This window comes from Protopterus annectens, chromosome 8.part1 (assembly GCF_019279795.1).
Source record: "Protopterus annectens isolate FY-2018-M chromosome 8.part1, PAN1.0, whole genome shotgun sequence".
Taxonomy (NCBI): Eukaryota; Metazoa; Chordata; order Ceratodontiformes; family Protopteridae; genus Protopterus; species Protopterus annectens.
In genome coordinates, this window is record NC_056742.1 from 242,659,099 (window position 1) to 242,678,701 (window position 19,603).

The window sequence follows — 19,603 nt, forward strand, 5'->3', positions numbered from 1 at the left end:
GTCTAAGGACTGTAGCAGCCTTTCCCCTTTGTTTTGAGGATTGGGGTAAAAGGTAGGTAAGTGAATGGCCAGATTTAAAGCTACCCTGGATACTACCTTAGGCATAAATGACGGGTTGGTTCGTAGGGAAACCCTGTCCTGATGGAAGATGAGAAAGGGCTGCACAGCCATGAGGGCTTGTAGTTCCGAAACCCTACGAGCTGAGGTAATGGCCAGAAGGAAAGCTGTTTTCCAGGACAAATATTGCAAATCTGTTGAGGCAGCTGGTTCAAAGGGAGGCAATGTTAATTTTTCTAGAATGTAATTAAGATCCCAGGCTGGTATTGGTTGTTTCCTTGGAGGTCTTATATTCTTAGCCCCTCTGAGGAACTGTCTTAAGAGTGGGTGAGAGAATAAGGGTGGATCAGTGTTGTATTCTGCAGAAATGGCTGAGGCATGGATTTTGATGGAGGAAAATGAAAGTCCACTGTTCAACAGCTCAGCTAGATACTGTAATATCTCAGGCAAATTCAGTTTTCTAGGATCCTGGCCTTTTTTCTCATTCCAAGCGCAAAACTGTTTCCATTTTGCGGAGTAAGCCTTTCTAGTAGATGGCCTTCTGGCCTCCAAAATGACATCCTGCACCTTCTTGGAGAGTAGGGTCTGTTATGGTGTTAAGGAATTTTCCATGCAGCCAGATTGAGTGTTTTCAGCTGACTGTGAAGAGTTTTGTAGCTGTGCTGAGTCAGTAGAAGAGGCATTAGAGGTAGGGTCCAGGGAGGAGAATGTGTTAGGCTCCTCAGGAGTGGGTACCAGTGTTGTCTTGGCCAGTCTGGAGCAATCAGTATCATCTTCGGTCTGTCTGCTCTTGCTTTCAAGAGCACCTTGGGCAGAAGAGGCAAAGGTGGAAAGGCGTAAACTGTCCGTGCTGCCCAACTGAAAGAAAGGGCGTCCACTCTCCAGGCCTTTGGATGGAATGTTCTTGAGCAGAATTTTGTCAATTGATGATCCCTGTGGGAGGCAAAGAGATCTATGTCTGGCCTTCCCCACGCTTGGATTATCTTTGTAAACACTTGAGGATGCAACTTCCATTCGTGCGGGTCTGTCATATTTCTGCTTAGATTGTCTGCCAGCGTTTTCCAAACCTGGCAGGTACTGTGCTTGAAATTCGATTTGCCATTCCAGAGCCAAGTTCCAAAGTGACATGGCCAGCCTGCACAGGGGGTATGAATGTGTTCCTCCTTGTTTGTTTATGTACCACATTACTGTGGTGTTGTCTGTTCTTATCAATAATTGCCCTGGATGCAGGAGGTCCTTGAAAGCTGTAATTGCATTTATCACTGCTAGCATTTCCTTTTGATTGATGTGAAGGTGCTTTTCCTTTTGGGACCATTTGCCCTGAATGCACCTGTCTGTCATGTGTGCCCCCCAGGCGTAGTCTGAGGCGTCTGTTGTGATGACTTGATTTGCTTGAGGCTTGCAGAATGGTAGACCTGTGTTTGTTTGGCATGCTTGGGCCCACCATAGAAATTCCTTTTGCAAACATGGGATTAGTGGGATTATTGTTTCCAAACTGTGGCTATGTTGAGACCATAGGTTTTTTAGGTACCATTGAAGTTTCCTCATATGCAACTTTGCACATGGGATTAGAAGAATGCAAGATGCCATGAAGCCCAGAGCCTGCAGGATTTTCCTTGCAGTTAGCCTGGTACAATTTGCTAGTATTTTGAAGTACTGAGTTAGTTGCACCTGTTTTTCTGGCGTAAGATAGGCCATCTGGGTGTTTGTGTCCAAGTTGGCACCCAGGAAAATTATTTTCTGAGATGGTGTTAGCCTGGATTTCTCTTTGTTGACTGTGTATCCCAGAGAATTCAATAACCATGTTACATAAGCCAGATGTTCCAGAAGTATGTGTTTGCTGTCCGCTTGGATCAGGCAGTCATCCAAATAAGGGTAAATTTGTATCCCTTGAAGTCTGCAGTAGGCAATTACTGATGCCAGGCATTTCGTGAATACTCTGGGCGCAGTAGATAAGCCAAAGGGCAATGCAGAGAATTGATAGTGGATTGAACCTGCAAGAAATCTGAGGTATCTTCTGCAGCTTTGTCTGATTGGGACATGCAGGTATGCCTCCTTGAGGTCCAATGTTACCAGCCAAGACTCCTTGCCCAGCATGGGAAGAAGCTGCTGTAAGGTGAGCATCTTGAATTTTGGTACGAGTAAATATGTGTTTAGGGTGGATAAGTCCAAAATGGGTCTCCAATCAGTTCCCTTCCTTGGTACCAGGAATAGTCTGGAATAAAAACCTTGACCTTGTTCGTGAGTAGGTACCTCTTGAATAGCTTTCATGTCCATGAGCTTTGAAATTTGTATTTGAGCCTCTGCCCTTTGATTGTGTTGCAGGTTCGGCATGCCTCTCATTTTTGGAAGAGTGTGAAAATTAAATCTGTAGCCTCTGTTTATAATGTCCAGGATCCATTTGTCTGTTGTGATAATATGCCAATTTTTTGAAAATAATGTCAGCTTTCCTCCCAAGGGTGCTGCCAGCTGAGACTTGCTTGGCATGCAAAGGGGAAAGTCATTGGGTTTGTTTCCTGTATTGTTGTGCACTGTCTTCGCCACCTCTTGGTGCTGGAGTTTGCCATTGTCTGCCTCTATATGATCCTTGAGATTGTCCTCTGCCCCTTGTGCACCTGTATCTACCTCTTTGGGGCTTGTCCGTGGCTGGAAAGGACCAGTTTTTTGAAGGCCAATTTCTGCTAAAATGTGGTGGTTGTACCTGTAGAAAAGCTTTGACAGTTTGCATAGATTTAGCTGTTTCTTCCATTTTCCGTAGTATCTCCTCAGCATTAGTACCAAATAATACATCCTTTTGTAAAGGAGCATCTAGTAGTTTAGCTTTAACATGATCAGGCAAGGTTTGTTCCCTAAGCCAGGCATGTCTACGAATGACTGATCCTGTAACAGCAGCTCTACTTGAGGCCTCTAGAGCATCATAGCCACATTGTAAGGTGTGTTTACCCACTTGTTCTGCACTATGCATCATATCCTGCAACTCCTTCAAATCTGGTTGTTCAGGTTGTGACATTTTATTCCTTAATTGTGATAACAGAGACTGCTGATATTTAAGCATATGGAACTGACAATTTAAGGCCCTCATGGCTAGGGTGGCGAGGTATATACCTTTTTCCCCACCTTTCTAAGGATCTAGACTCTCTTCGGAAGGTAATGGATTCTTAGCAGTAGAGGCCTTCATTCCCTTGGGGCCTTGAGAAATGGTTTCAGGGTCAGCATTATGGCTTTTGTAAAGAAATTGGTGTGAGTTAGGAACTCTGTAGTACCTATCAGGCTTGACTGGGGCAGGAGGCAGGGAATCTGGATTAAGGCAAGCCTCCGAGTAAACATCATCAAGTATGTCCAAGACAGGAGGAATCGCCAGAGGTCTGTGCTGAGGTAGCAAAAGAAATTCCCTAAGTCTTTTCTTGGAGTCTGAAAAATCTTGGCCTTCCCAATGGAAGTGTTCCCTCAAGGTATGCAAGGTTTCCCCGAAAGAAAAATCCTCTGGGGGAGATACAGAAGGAATGGACTGCTCTGCATCAGAATCTTCAAAAGGGGAGTACGAGTGCTCCTCTTCATCAGAATGTTCTGAAATAATGGAGCCCTGGCCAGAAGAGGGAGAATCTTCCTCCACTCTGGGTCTCTTGTCCGGAGGGGGTTGGGAACCCCTGATAACAGTAATTAAATCCTCAGCCATTTTGAGCATCTGCATGGGACCTGGAGATGGGCCCTGTGCAACAGGCCTCTTGGGATGCATGGCTGATTTGGACTTAGTAAAGGCCTTTATGGAAAAGGAAGATGAGGGTCTGAAGACACCATGGGTGGAAGTGGACCTGTCCACATTAAGAGGCTCAACACTCACAGTGGCTTCGGTAGCTGTAGTCAGGGTATGGGCCGAGGCACCTGCGGTCTCGGTTACAGAAGACACCACCAGAGAAGTGTCGTCGGTAGTCAGGGGCTGCGTAGGCGCCTCGCTGAGAACCGGACCACGTGTAGTCAGTTTTGGCGTGGTGTCGGAGGAGACCGCGGACCTCGCGTGTCGGTCTTTGCCCTTGCGTTTTTTGGACAAAACGGTAGTCAGAGTCTCCGACGACATTTTATAATCAAAAGCTTTACCAAAAAAGTGCTGGGCGAACTCCGCCCAACGCTTAATAGTGCGTTTATTGAAAGTAGCACAAAAGCGACAGCCCGAGGCGTCGTGGTCTGGGCCTAAACAAGTTATACAGAGGGAATGGAAATCCTTATGCGGTATTTGCTTCCCACAAGAAATACAATTGTTAACTTTGTCTGACATCGGTCTGAGGCAAGAAAAGTTTCCCCAACGGGGTACTTAGCTTTAAAGAAGACTTCGGTTTCCAAATTTTCATAATTTCAGGAGCTGGCCGACCGGCACTTGCGAACTGCTTCTGCTTCGGGCACCGTGCGGCAAAAAAGACTGAAGAAAATGGCGTCGGCTGTGTCTTCTATACCCCTGTCGCACTGACGTCAGGAAAGAAAGCGACGACAACCGACGCCGGACCTAGACTTTGGAATTCGGCTGACCGAGGACCCGCCTGATGGCAGGAGAACCCATCTGTTATGACTGCAGCTGTATGCACGATGAACATTGTTGGGAAGAGACTGCCCACTGCCATACTCTTTGGGCCACTCGAATAAGATTTGGTTCCTCCTTGTTTATGTACCACACCACTGACATGTTGTCTGTCTGTACTGCAATTGTTCCTAGTAGAAGGGAGTCCTGGAATGTCTGTAATGCCAACAGCACCTCTCTCATTTGTAGGACGTTGATATGCAAGTGGTTCTTGTGATCCTGCCAAACACCCTGGACAGTCTTTCCCAGATAATGCCCCCCCCCCCCATATGGGAAGCATCTGTGGTTACTGTGGCTACTGGTTGTGGAAAGATGAACGGTCGGCCTAAGGTCACCTGAGTGGAGTGAAGCCACCAGCGCAAATAAGAAGTTATGTTCTTACCATAACGTTCCATGTGAATTGTTCATCTCGCCTTTGTTCTTACACACGGGTCCGGAGACGATCCTCGGCTCCGAGTCAGCCGCATCACCAGCTCCGTATCTTCGAGAAAGCTCAAGACACAGTAATATCCCATGATCCTCAGGTGCTAACCCTCAGATCTTGTTTGCTATACCAGAAGAATCCCTCTAGAAACTGTGTCCTAAACACTTAGAACAAACACTACACACTGTCTGGTACCCTGCCATCAACTAGAGGAGAAAAGATGCCATTCCTGATGTAAAGTAATAAGCTGAATGCTAACAATGTCTAGAGAAGACTGAACAAGAATTCAGTTGAACCCGTTCTCCCAGTCTGCAGGACGGGGGATGGAGGGGGGGAATGTAAGAAGAAAGGCGAGATGAACAATTCACATGGAACGTTATGGTAAGAACATAACTTCTTAATGTGAAATTGTTCAATCTCGCCGTTTGTTCTTACACACTGGTAGCGTCCCTAGCTCCTTTTTCCTGGGTGGCTCAAGGGAGAACATTCCTGAGTACAGTGGAACCAAATGTCGCCCTGTCCCTGGAGTTTTTGTCTAGTTTATAGTGGGCGATAAAAGTATGTGGTTTTGCCCAAGTTGCCACTGCACAAATGGTATCTAAAGGCAAACGAGCGGTATGGGCTAAAGAGGTAGCAATTGCCCTTGTAGAATGAGCTCTGGGTTTGAAAGGGAGTTGTTTCTATTCAGCATATACAAAATTTATGCAATCCGAGAGACATTTGGATAAGGTAACCTTCGTTACCGCTTGTCCTTTCCTTTGGTCAGCATATGAGACAAATAGCTGGTCTGACTTTCTGTATTCTTTTGTCCTGTGTAAATAAAATCTCAGCTGCCTGTGGACGTCCAATTTGTGCAGCGTATATTCTAACTTATTGGAGTGGTTTTTGAAGAAGGTAGGTAGTTCAATAGATTGATTGATGTTTTGAATGGAACAAACCTTCAGAAGGAAGGATGGATTGGTGCGCAGGGTTACTCTGTCTGGGTGAAAAATCATGTACGGGAACTCTCCTGGCGGAAGTGATGGCAACCAGAAAGAGAGTTTTCCACGAAAGAAATTTTAACGGGGTTGTGGCGGCTGGTTCGAATGGGGGCAACATGAGTTGTGACAGCATGAGAGTAAGATTCCAAGGGGCTACTGGATTACGAAAGGGGGGACGGAGGTGAAAGGTACCTTTCATAAAAGCTTTGCAAAGCCTTTGGGACATAAGAGAACTATCTCCCCGACCAACATGAAAATTGGATATAGCCGCCAGTTGTACCCTTATTGTGAAAGTTGATGCACCTTCTTGAAAAAGTGTGGTAAGGAAATCTAGTATCTTGTGTACTGGAGCCCCGAATGGATCTATACCTTGTTTGGAGGCCCAACATGCAAAACGGTTCCATTTGCTGTTGTACAATTTCCTTGTAGATGGTTTGTGAGAAGATACAATAATGTGTTGTACTGCAGGGGATAGTAACTCTGACCTGACTAAGATGGGAAGCGGAGCAGCCAAGCTGTCAGTTTGAGGGACGTGAGGAAGGTGTGAGGAACCCCCGACGAATGTGTCAACAGGTCTGGCTCCGGGTCCAGAATCCACGGTTCCTCCACTTGATGGGATTGAAGGAAGGGAAACCAGATTTGTCGAGGCCAGAATGGGGCTATCAGTATTATGGTCCTCTCCAGACGTTTGGCTTTCTGCAAGAATCGGGGAATTAGTGGAACAGGAGGAAAGGCGTAAAGGAGACCCGGGGGCCAATCGTGTACTAGTGCATCCCTGGAGACACCCCCCGGAGGGGGTAACAGGGCAAAGTAGCTTCTGCATTTGGCATTCAATGGGGATGCAAACAGGTGGCAGCAAGGCTGGCCCCATCTGCGGAAAATCATTTCCGCCACTTGAGATTTGAGGGACCACTCGTGAGGGAACAGGATGGCTCTGCTTAGCCTGTCCGCAATTACGTTGGATGTCCCCGGGATGTGCGTTGCTATCAGAAAGCATCCGGTGGATTTTGCCCATTGCCAAATTCTGAGGGCCTCTCTGCATAACGGGTAAGACCTGGTAACCCCTTGCTTGTTTATGTACCAGACTACTGACATGTTGTCTGTCTGAACTGTCACTGTTCCCTGAGGTAAGGACTTGTGAAAGTGTTGCAATGCTAGAAACACCGCCCTCAGCTCTAGGACATTGATGTGCAGGTTGTACTCCAAGTTGGACCATTGATGTTGGACTGTTTGTCCCAGAAAAAATCCCCCCCCCACCCTATCAGGGAAGCGTCCGTGGTTAGAGTTGCTACCAGACTGGGTAACACAAATGGTCGTCCTAGTGTTAGATCTTGACTGTGTATCTGCCACAAGAGATCCTTTTTGCAAGAGTTCGTGATCAATATCTCGTGAGATAGTGGAAGCTGTCGGTAAGACCACTGAGCGAATAGCATCCACTGAAGAATCCTCTTATGCATCCTGCCATCAAGCCTAGTACTCAATATTTGTCACGCAGGAACTCTCTTGCTTTGGAGAAGGACCGAAATTTGATGTCTGAGGTCTGACACTCTTGGTGGGGGGAGAGTAACTCGAGCCAGGGAAGTGTCTAGCTGTGCTCCTATAAATAAGATATGCTGTGACGGCGATAAGACAGACTTTCCAAAATTCACCTTTATGCCTAGAGAGGAGCAGAGGTTAATGGTGTAATCCCTGGCTTGCAGAAGATGATACTCGGTGGTGGCGGATAGGAGCCAGTCATCTAGATAAGGAAACACCCGGAATCCCCTTCGTCTCAGGTGAGACGCTACTACTGCCATGCATTTGGTGAACACCCTGGGGGCTGAGGTGAGACCAAAGGGCAGAGCGCGAAACTGAAAATGACTGGCTCCCAGCCGGAAGCGCAGATGATCTCTGGACGCCCTGGCCATCTTGATATGGTAGTACGCGTCTTTGAGATCTATAGAGCACATCCAGTCTCCCTCCTGCAGAAAAGGAAGGATTGACTGTAGTGTGACCATCCGGAACTTTTCCTTTTTCACGAAGGCATTTAGTTTGCTGAGGTCCAAATTTGGCCTCCAGTCCCCTGTTTTCTTTGGAACTAAAAAGAACCTTGAGTAAGTTCCGGATCCTATTTGGTCTGCCGGGACTGGTTGGATGACTCTGTTTTCGAGCAACCTTCTTATCTCCACGGTTGCCTGGTCTCGCAGACTGGGTGGAACGTCTGGGAGATTTTTGGGGTTGGGTTGCATTCTGATGAATGGAATGTTGTAGCCTCTGGTAACTACGCTTTTTACCCAGGAATCTGATGTAAGATTTAGCCAGGCCTCTGTGTATAGCACCAAGCGACCACCGACCGCCTCCAGAGTAGGACAGACGGGCCTGCACTCAGGAGTGCTGGAAGGGCTTCCCAGAGAAGGTATCTCTGTCGCCCTGATTTTGCAGACCCCCTCTGCCGGCTGGGCGGCATCTTCCATTTCTTCCCCCTCCTCTGCCTCTGGAGGGGGCCTCACTTTGGGTGGGCTGAAAAGATCCCTGAGTCTTTCGGAACCACATTTTTCCGCCTCGTTGCCCTTTGGGGTAGGGTCTAGATGGGGCGGAAAAACGGACCCCTACGGCAGACAGGGTCTTCCCTTCTTGCTCACACCTCGTGAGAGTCTCCTTTACTTTGGGCCCAAACAAGGAGGCACCATCAAAGGGGGCATTGGCAAAGGAAGACTTGAAGGCTTCCGCAAAGGAGCATAAGTGCAACCAGGATTGCCTCCTTAGGGCGATCGCTGAAGCTGCCACTCTACTCGACCCTTCGGCTGCGTACAAAAACAGCCTCATGGACGAGTTCACTATAGAATTTAGGGTGCTAATTGCACTGTCACTTTCTCGGCGACAGCAGCATCTGTGTTTCCCTGGAGAGTATCTCCCAGTTCCTTAATGAGAGATCTCTGTAAACACGTGAAATGTGTAAGGTAGTTGAGCGATTGGATGGAAAAAGTCGTAGAACTAAATACGCGCTTCCCATACCTGTCCATCGTCCTGGAATCCTTATTAGGGGGATGGACAGAGGAAGATGATTCAGACATCTCCTTCTTAGTGGCCACCACCACCACAGTATCCACGGGAACTCCTTTTGTAAGGTAAGATTTGTCTTGGGGGGCTGTCATGTATTTGTTTGGCTTGCAGGGGACTGGTTCCACTGTATTGGGCGTTTCCCAAGCCTTCCGGGCTACTAGATCCATGAGTTCGTCAAATGGCGGGGTCACCCAGGAGGCAGAAGGTTGAGCCCCAAATGCCTTCAGCAAGACAGATTCATCCACAGAAGGGGTAAGGGTATGCCAGTCTCCCCTCTGTTTCAGGATTTCCAAAATGTCCGCAAACGAGACATCTTCAGAGGGGGACTGTGGGGACCCTTCTGCTTCATCCAAATCGGTATCAGATGTGAGAGATTCCTGGGGGGAAATCAATGTGCCTCCTCTTGCACAATCGTTTCCTCGGAACATCCTCAGCGGGGGCTTCTGGGGATGCATCCGAGGAACCGGGGTCGCCCTGTGGGGCTGTCTGAGGCATTGGGTCTCGACGCTTGGTAGGGACCGAAGGCAGAGAAGCAGAACTCGGGCCTTTCGGGGAAGGAGAAGAAGAGACTGATGATGTATGTGTCTGATCCGACAAGACCTTCCTCATGATGTCGAAGGCACCGGTGCCCCGATCCGACCCGATCTGAAGATGGTGGTTGTTTCTCCGGAATCGGAACCACGGGCTCCGACACCGAGGATGGATCCAAACTGATCTGAGCCGAGGCACCGAGGGGAAGAGTCGGAACCGACATCTCGGTTCGACTGTCCCCCCCCGGAACCCAGGAAAGACCTTCGGCTCCGAGACTCTCCGGCTGGCTCTGAAGGAGTCGAGGTCAACGGGGCCGATAGCGGTATTGGAGGCTTTGGCACCGAAGGCTCTACGATCATCGGTTCTTCGATTCCTAGCTCCGATGACTCGACGGGTCTCGGAGGAGGAAGTGGCGAAGGGACAGGAATAGTCTCGAGTTTCGAAACCAGCTGGGACGAAACCTCGATTAATTTGGACAGAGCCGAGTTCTCCATTAGCTTCTGTACCACTCGATCCACATCGGAGTTGGAAAGCGGCCTCGAAGAACGGGTCGAAGGGGCCAAAGCCATCACCGAGCGAAGGATAGAAGGCTCCAAGACCCGAGTCTCGATTAGAGACAAGCGCTCGACGCCTGGCACCGAGGTCATAGGAGCCCGCGTCCGAATCTGGAAAGAGGTGCTCGGAGCCGATGACTTGGGCTCCGACACTCTTGAAGACTTCGACCCCTTCGAAGACTTTGACACTTGTTCAGCCTTGTCCAGGGCCTCTTGAAATTCGGGTTTAAGCAACCCTCTGTCAACCAACTTCCTGCGTCTTTCCAGCATGACCCTCCCACTAAAGGAATGACAAATGGAACAGTCTTCCTGCAAGTGGAGAGGGACAAGACAGTAGACGCAGGATGAGTGGTTATCAGTAATGGACATCTTCTGTCCGCACTGACATCTCTTAAAGCCTGATTTGGCTTTCTCTGACATTTTGAATATATATAGTATATGTCCAAAAACACAGCACACTTAGAAAAAACACACTATATAAATATGTGTGTAAAATTTAAATGTCTATAATAATAATAATAATAATAATAATAATAATAATAAACCAACAATTTAACTCTAACCTACTATATTATAGAAATATTCAAAACACAGCACACTATAATATATATACATAAGAAGAAAAAACAATTACGGCAAAAATTTACAAAGGACTATGAAAATACTGTCAATCCTGACAGAAAAAAACACAGGCCTTAACTAGTAAAAATTAAACTATCCATTCTGAGTAAAATACACTCTCAAATAACACTCCTACACTAAATTACTTATAAGCAACCTATTTTAAACACTAAGAACTAGCTATAAGCTGACTAAATGAAAAAAATATAGAAAAAATATACTGGCCCGAGCCTCTCAAATGCGATCTGCTGCTAGCGGCAAACTACATCTGAGGGTTAGCACCTGAGGATCATGGGATATTACTGTGCCTCGAGCTTTCTCGAAGATGCGGAGCTGGTGATACGGCTGACTCGGAGCCGAGGATCGGCTCCGAACCCGTGTGCAAGAACAAACGGCGAGATTGAACAATTTCACATTCTTTTTTGCAGGATTCTGTGATGATAAATTTGTGAGACATGGGCAGCTTCTGCATAGACCACTGGGTAGACAGTAGCCACTGAAGAATTCTCATGTGCAGACGAGCTAATGGTATCAAGGTTATTGCTGCCACCATGGTACCCAAAACTTTCAAAACAATCCTCGCTTGCACTTTTTTCTTGGTCAAGAGGTTCTTGATTTGATGACATAAGATATGAATCTTCTCAGGAGGAAGTTTGGCCAACATTTGTCTTGTACCCAAGTCTGCTCCTATAAAGATGATATGCTGTGATGGCAACAAGGCAGAGTTTTTGAAATTTATCGTGATTCCTAGGTTTCAGCAAAGATGAATAGTGGTGTCTCTCGCTCTAGTTAGTAGATGCTTGGTGGTGGTGGTTAGCAGTCAGTCATCTAAGTACGGACATACCCAGAATCCTAGACGCCTCAAGTGAGCCATAAACACTGCAATGCATTTCATGAACACTCTGGGGGTTGTAGTGAGGCCAAAGGGCAAAGCTCGAAACTGGTAGTGACCGGCTCCCAGCTGAAAGCACAAATGTCTCCTGGATTGCCTGTCCATTTTTATGTGGTAGTATGCATCCTGAAGATTTATCGAGCACATCCAATCATCTTTCCCCAGAAAGAGGAGTTATCGACTGCAGTGTTATCATCCAGAACTTTGATTTCTTGATGGACTTGTTTAGTCTGCTGAGATCCAGAATGGGCCTCCAGTCCCCTGTCATTTTTGGAACTAAAAAGAACCTTGAGTAAGTTCCGGATCCAATTTGGTCTGCGAGGACAGTTTGGATGACTTTTTTTTTCTAGCAACTTTTGAACTTCTAAAGTTGCATGATCCCTTTGACTGGGTGACATCCGTGACTGATTTTGCCTTTAAGAAGGAAGAGGAAAAGGGCATGTAATAGTCTCTGGATATGATCATTTGTACCCATTTGTCTTTTACTTCTTGCTAGGTGTTTGGGTACAATGATAAGCGACCCCCAACTGCCTCCAGAGATGGACAGGCAAGCCTCCTCTAAGGAGCACTAAAAGGGCTTACCAAGGAAGGAGTCCTGTCACCCAAGTTCGGCAGACCCCCTCTGCTGCATGGTCAGCATCTTCCATCGTTACTTCCCCCTCTGCCCATGGTGGAAGAATCACCACGTGTGTCCAGAAAGGCTCTCTAGGACTTACAAAACCACATTTTTCCCCCCTACTGACCTATGGGATAAAGTCTGGTAGGTAGGGAGAACTGGACTCCAACAACACAGTCTCTTTCCTTCTTGCTTGCACATGGTTAGTCTCTCTAACTTTTGGCCCGAAGAAGGACAAGCTGTCAAAAGTGGCGTTAATAAAGGAAGACTTAAAGGGTTCTGCAAAATCACATAAGTGCATCCAGGAATGCCTCCTTAAGGAAATTCCTGTACCCGCTGCCCTACTCATTCCATCCCCTGCATAAGAAATGAGCCTCATGGAAGAGTTCACCACAGAGTTTAAGGTGGAAAGCTGGGAGGAAACCTTATCCAAAACCCCCACAGCTACAGAACCTTGGAGGGTATCGCCTAGCTGTTTCAGGTGATCCCTCTAAATCCTAGTGAAATGGGTCAGGTAGTTCAGCGACCTAAGAGCAATAGATGCTGAAAAAACATATGCCTTCCATATCTGTCCATCGTATGAGACTTCATGTTCGGTGGATGGATAAATAAGGATATCTCTGACAACTCCTTGGTGGCTGTCACCACCACCATAGCATCTACCAGGACACCTTTACTAAGGAACTCCTTAGCCGAAGGTGGAGTGATGAACTTATTTGGCCTCCTAGGAACAGGTTCCACTGAAACCGGTGAGCCCCATGCCTTCCAACTGACTACATTCATGAGCTGGTCGAAGGCGGAGTCACCCAAGAGGTGGAAGGGCGAGACCTGAAAGCCTCCAGGTACACAGACTCATCCTCAGAAGGGTTGGTGGGCTTCCAGCCACCTCTCTGTTTAAGGATCTCTAGGATGTCTGCAAAAGAGACATCCTCAGAGGATGACTGTGGGGACCCTTCTGACTCACTGAGGTCCATGTCTGAAGTGATGGACTCTCCAGGGAGTCTAAAAGCTTCCTCTTGCATAACGTTTTCTAAGGGACCTCCTCAGAGGGAAACTCCGAAGATGTTTTGGAAGAGATAGCTTCACCGAATGGGGCATTCTGAGGCTTTGGGTCTCCACGCCTGGGTGGATGCAATGGCACTGAGACAGACACTGGTGTTTTAAAGGGAAGAGTACTTGGACCTGAGAGTGGAGCAGTCTAAGGTGACAGCACTCTCATCAGCTCAAAAGCCCCCTGGCCCTAATACGAGGGAGCCCTTGGCTCTGAGGAACCAGAGGACCTCCCTGAACCAAAGCAGTGGGCTCCAAGGCCGATGTAGAAGCTGAGATCACCTGTGACAAAGGCCCGAGAGGGAGGTTCAGATCGGACAACTATCTGATCAGACTCACCTCGCCGGACCTGACAGGAGAACATTGGCTCCTAGACTCCTCAAATTCCGATGGAACTGAGGAAGATGGAGCGGTCGGGCCCGAAGATCCCAGAGCAGGTCTCGGCACCGATTCCACTACAATCGGGTCCAGGCACTCCATCTCCAAAATCCTAGAATGGGCTGGAGGAGGAATCGATGAAGAGGAAGTAGTCTTAGTTGGCTCTGAGTCCCTCTGGGTCAGAGTCGACAGTATCTTGGCCAGCACTAGTGTCCGTAAACGTCTCCTCACCACACAACTCCATGTTGTCGTCTGAGGCTTCTGGAGGATTGAAAGGAAAGGGTCAGAGACCTCACTGGCTGCAGCAAAGGAGATCTCAGAATTGGGAAGACCGGTTCCAAGACAGGGGACTGGCTCCAAAATTGAAATTCTGTTGGCCCCGAAATCACAATAGGAGCAGAAGAGGGGGATTTCTCGGACCTGAAAGTCTTCAGGTCTGAAGAAGATTCCTTGGCAAGATTTTTTCTTGGCTTCGAGTATGAAGCAGATGAAGATGTTCTCTTACCCAACATCTCTGATCTAGAAGACAGGGATTTCTGACCCGTTTTGGAGGTGCTCCGAGTCCCTTCTAAAGCCTCCAAAAACTGAACTTTTAAAAGACCTCTCACAATCAGCTTATGCTTTCTTTCCAGTAATACCCTGGAGCTGAAGACATAACAGAAAGAACATGATTCCTGTAGGTGAACAGCACCTGAACAATAAACACAACTGGTATGTCCATCAGTTAACGACATCTTCTGATTGCACTTGTCGCATTTTTTAAAACCGAAAGGTTTTGACTCTCTAGGATCTTTCAATGTCCTGTTAACACACATACACAACAAAATCTAACTACAGTCAACTAGGAAAACAACACAACTTTTTTTTTTTTTTTTACAGAAAAAAGGGTAGAACTACTACACAATACTATAGCTTACTACAATACAGGGCAAGAAAGGAGTCATTCTCTAACTAAAAATGAACTGCTCCTACAACAGGGAAGAAAGAAGACAGGGAAAAAGGTCCTCTAAATTAAACGGGCAGAAGGGAACCCTCTAATTTAAATGAGCTACCCAACAAAAGCAGAAAGGATTTAGTTCAAAGCTCTCTAACTTAAACGAGCCTAGAAACCAGGATAGGGAAAGAATCAAACAGGCCCAGAGGTAGTACGATGGCCACCAGAAAAGCACAAGCAACAGTAGAATGAACACCCTAAACAGCTAAATACTACTTTCTAACAACCTAAACAGTTAAACCACAACAAAATGGGAACAATTTTTAGTAACTAGTAAAGAAGAAAAGTTTCCACTTAGCCAGAGCCTGCATGGAAGCACCCGATCTTGTTTAGTAGCAAATGAGATCTGGGTAAACTTCCCTGAGCATGATGGGATAGGGTGTAGCCACGAGCCAGTGGAAGTCCACGAGCTTTTGTATAGGCCGAATCGGAACCGATTATCAGTTCCAAACCTAACCAGCAAGGAATTGAGGTGAGATAGGATAACATAGCATTGTATGTTAATATAAACCCTGTTACTCTAGCAGCTTTCTATGTTTATAAGAGCAATATTTAAAATCTGTCCCTACTTTTGGGCCTTTGTATCCCCATTTTGTCAGTCTTTGTCCAGATTTCTTGCACTAAGAGGTTGAGAGGTATGCTCACAAATAACCTGATGTCTACTAACCACATAGTCTCAGTTCTAAGCCCCAGTTACGGAGGCACACTTCTGAATGACAGTGGAAGATCTCCTAATACACAGAATTGAGGTTAAAAATTTTATGAGTATCTTCAAGGAAGGGCCACCAGCACCATGCAGTTATATAAAATTTTGCAAACCCTCTAATCTAACATATTTGTACTACCTCAAACTTTTAATTACATGTCTAATGACTTCTATTATCAGGGTGACATATAAGGTAAACATACCTGTCAGCCTCTTAGCTCAAGAAATCTGGACAAAGCCTGAAATAATTGGAGGGCAAAGGCCCATAAACAAGGACATATTTAAATAGTGCTCTACATTACAAATGTAGAAAGTTGCCAACTGAATAACAGGATTTATGTCAGCAGGCATTTCATTAAGGATATGAAGTCTGAAACTCAAATATATGTCATTATTTAGTGACTTCAATCCTCCGTGATAAACCTGAAAACTACAAATTCTATGAGGAGCAACCCAAAAATATGAGGTGAAATTCTGGACAGTTGTATGGTATGAAGGTAAATAGTTTAAATCTTTGCATTGCACTGACACTGTATAAAGCATTCTGTACACGCTATTGTTTAAAACTATTCAACGTGTAAAAATCATACTAAATTTCAAAGGTCATGTGCCTGCTTTCTCAACTTTCTTGTTTCAGTCAATTAATAAAGTGGAGTAATTTCAGTAACACTGAAAAAAACAAGTTTTAAAAAAACATCTCACAGCAACTAAATAAAATATGACCGATTCTCAACCAGACTCATGATACAAAAGTGCAAAGCTCTGACTTGGGCACAGATAACCTCTGCTATTAGTCAGAGCTAGACACTGGAATAGCCAGCTGGGGAGGGTGCCAGACACTGGAATAGCCAAGCTGGGGAGGGTGACATTAAGCAGCTGACACTGTTTGATTATCCTGAAGGCAAGGTGGCTGCCCAACCTACAACAGTAGTAACTCCTGGAGCAGGCTATCAGAATGCACCAAGAACAACGGAGCAGCCACATACAATGATTACCAAATAAATTGCAATCCAGCTGGGGTGGCATATAGGCAGAAGCACGCATGTACCAACTGTGCCTGGCACAACAATAATCATTTTGGGACAGCAGCCACAGGGACGATGGGGTTAATGCACTAAGCCAAAAAAAATACAGCTGCTGATAGCCCTGGTAAAAGAACAATGCAATGGGGAATAAGGACTACAGGGTTAAAATAGTTTATGAGCTGTTCTAATGTCAGTGGCAACAGTGCAGTGTTTTTTGCAAGTTAACGATTCCTACATTCATTTTATTCAACATTTCAAGTGTGAAATAATTCTTGTAAATGCTAATTAGTAAATTCACTGTGACAGTTTGACATTTTACTTACCACTCCAAGTGTGAAATAATTAAAAAAGTAGTCATTACATTTTGCAGGAACCTGTTTATGGGGTGATGGCGAGTGAATTTTCATCTGCGGAGAAATAATGAAAAAATATATTAAAACACAAAACAGTCATTTTGTGATACTGTAACATGCTCTCTAAATTGCAGATTTACCCAGTAAAGATTCTACTTTCATTTACAGCTGAACTAAATCTAAATGTTTACAACTAACAAGGTTAGAAGTGGCTTAGATGATATGAGAAGAAGCAGCCCTAGAGAATTACACAAAAAAAGTCTATTGAGGCAACCACCTGTCCTCCACTTGTTCAAAGATGGGGCCCAAACCTCAAAATAAATTCTATTTATTGTTGTTCTTTCTTAACTAGAAAATAAAAAAAGCTAAATATAAATATTTTGCTTATAGGAGTGATCCAGAAACATTGGTCTGAGTAACTGACTTAGACAGTTTGCAAAAGGAAAGGCTGACCAAACCTACATCTGTAGGATATAGCAAATTCATGATTTACATCCTATTTAGCTTCATGCACTATTCAACAAAAAATTACACCTTTACACCTATTGAACAAAGCTCAAATTTTAGTTATAAGACAAACCTAAAAAACTAACAACTTAACTCAGACAGCGTTTCCAATTTCACAACGCAAGAATAACACATGCGTAAAACCCCATTAATTCTGTAGTGTACTCATTTGCAGTAAGGCTCCAGAGAGCCACACAACGGTTTAGCTTTGATCAAACTCCCTGCCTTGGCTAACCCAGGAGAAGTATTTTTGACGGGCAACTTTCCTTATTGCCTTTAGCTCCAACAGGTTTATCCTTGCACTTTTCCAAAACAAACTAATTTGGGTGTCCTAGAGATGTTTTCTTCTAAAGATTTTCCAAGACACTCTCATTTTTTTATTTGAAGACAAGTCAAGTCTGTGTCCACATACAAGAGAATGGAATACTTGAAGACATGGACTATGTTTCCAAACTCCTTAGAAACAATGACCTTGGCAATCTGTGCACTGCCAGTCAAATATGGGATGCTTTGGAGATGGCTTATATGCACAGGTTCTTTTCCCTAAGCATACAACTGACAGGCCACTGCTAGATGTAAAAGCATCTGTCTATATGACACTTGTTTGGTTAAAGGGTTTACAACAGTCAGTCAGAAGAGTTCATGTGTGCTGGTATAAGGGTTGTAAACCATCCAACAGGACTTCTACTTCTAGCAGCAGCTTTTACAGTCTCTTGTCTCTGAAGTATTTCATCTGATAAGTCACTTTGCACAAATAAGCATGCATTCCAAATTAATCATCTCTGTTCATGGTGATGAAAAGTCTCAAGAAACGTTTGATGTAACCTTGCTGAATGTTGCAATAAGTGTGTGTGTGTGTGTGTGTGTGTGTGTGTGTGTGTGTGTGTGTGTGTGGAGACAGAGGAAGACAAGCTCCTTTCCACCCACCAAACAAAAATTAATGAGCACAATGAAGGTTCTCTGTTTTGATGTTAGTGTTGTGTCAGGATACCCCTACTGACCAATGAAGCACTGATAATGTGGTTTCCGACATAACCCAAGAGCTGTGAAATGGTTTTCATATTACACACCATTATCTACAACTGAAAGAAACACTACTGCAACAGTGAAACACGAAGAACAGATGAAAAAAACACTACTATACTTATCATAATTTATGGAATACAAGGAAAAAGAAAGCTGAGAGTGGTACACTTTGTTTTCACTCCAAGAAAACTCCACACATCTCCCATGTCTTACTAAACTAGCACAGGTTTTATAAGGAAATCCCAGAATTTGAATAAGGGATTTCTTTTCTGCTCAAACAGGTTTAGAGGGGAACTATTCTACCAATATAATGCAAACATTCTGAAACTGTGATCTGCAAACCTAGCCAAATGAAAATCCAGCCATGTGAACATGAGTCACAATCACAACACAAAAACAAAATATTAACTACAGACATCCACTGTAGAGGATAACAGCTCCACAGTGTACATCCAAGCAGGACAGTATCTTCAAAAGTTTAATAAACACTTAGCATAGCACTAAAAATGGCAGTTTCCTGAATATTTCATGAGCTCTGGGTCTGCCACATCCCATGGGATATCTTCTGTTTCCATGCTGTAGCGCCATCAGAGCTGACAATATAAATTAGATGGTGATATGCGGAGGGGGAGGGGGCTCATTCTTGCCACCTGTGCAAAATACCAGTGCATTCCAATTTCTGATGAAAGCAGTGACGTATACATAGTCTTGTTAACCCACTGATTTCGTCCTGTTGAGTTTTGCCAACTGTAGCATTTGCATGGTCAGACTACTTAGTTTCAAAAGTTTTGCATCTGCACTGTAATAACTACATCAGTTTCAAAGACTGCTCAGTTTCCTCCTTCCATAGACATCTTCAGCAATTAAATTTAACCTCATTGGCATTAACAGGTTACAGAGAAAAAAATCATCAATCCAGCAGCAGTGGACAAAGGCAATATTTAAAATGCTTCTATTTCAGAAATTCTAAAGAAATAATTATTGATGAATAGCAGTGGATGAACTTCAATGTAAAGCAAGTATCCTGTATGTAACTTGGCACGACCCATAGTAGACTGAGAAAAGCAATATCTTTACCTGTACGTTTGCAGTCTTTACTAAAAAATCATGTTAGTCAGCACATCTATAGCTAAAGAATCAGTAAACAGTTTTTTATTTTTTTTTGTGACTCCTACAATACAAGAAACACAAAAAAGCCAGCAAGTTAAACTAGTCGCATCCCATCATCATGCCCTAAAAATGGACAAGATCTGGACTTTGAGGGTTAAATCAATGTC

General features: G+C 45.0%; 1 protein-coding gene across 1 annotated transcript in view; it reads right to left on the reverse strand.

Annotated features, from left to right (window-relative positions):
* Positions 1-19,603, reverse strand: part of PHAF1 (phagosome assembly factor 1) — a 1,784,739-nt gene that overhangs the window by 634,608 nt on the left and 1,130,528 nt on the right. Inside the window, exon 10 of the mRNA XM_044081838.1 lies at positions 16,764-16,847. Within this exon, the coding sequence (XP_043937773.1) occupies positions 16,764-16,847 (84 nt within the window). The remainder of the gene's footprint in view (positions 1-16,763; positions 16,848-19,603) is intronic.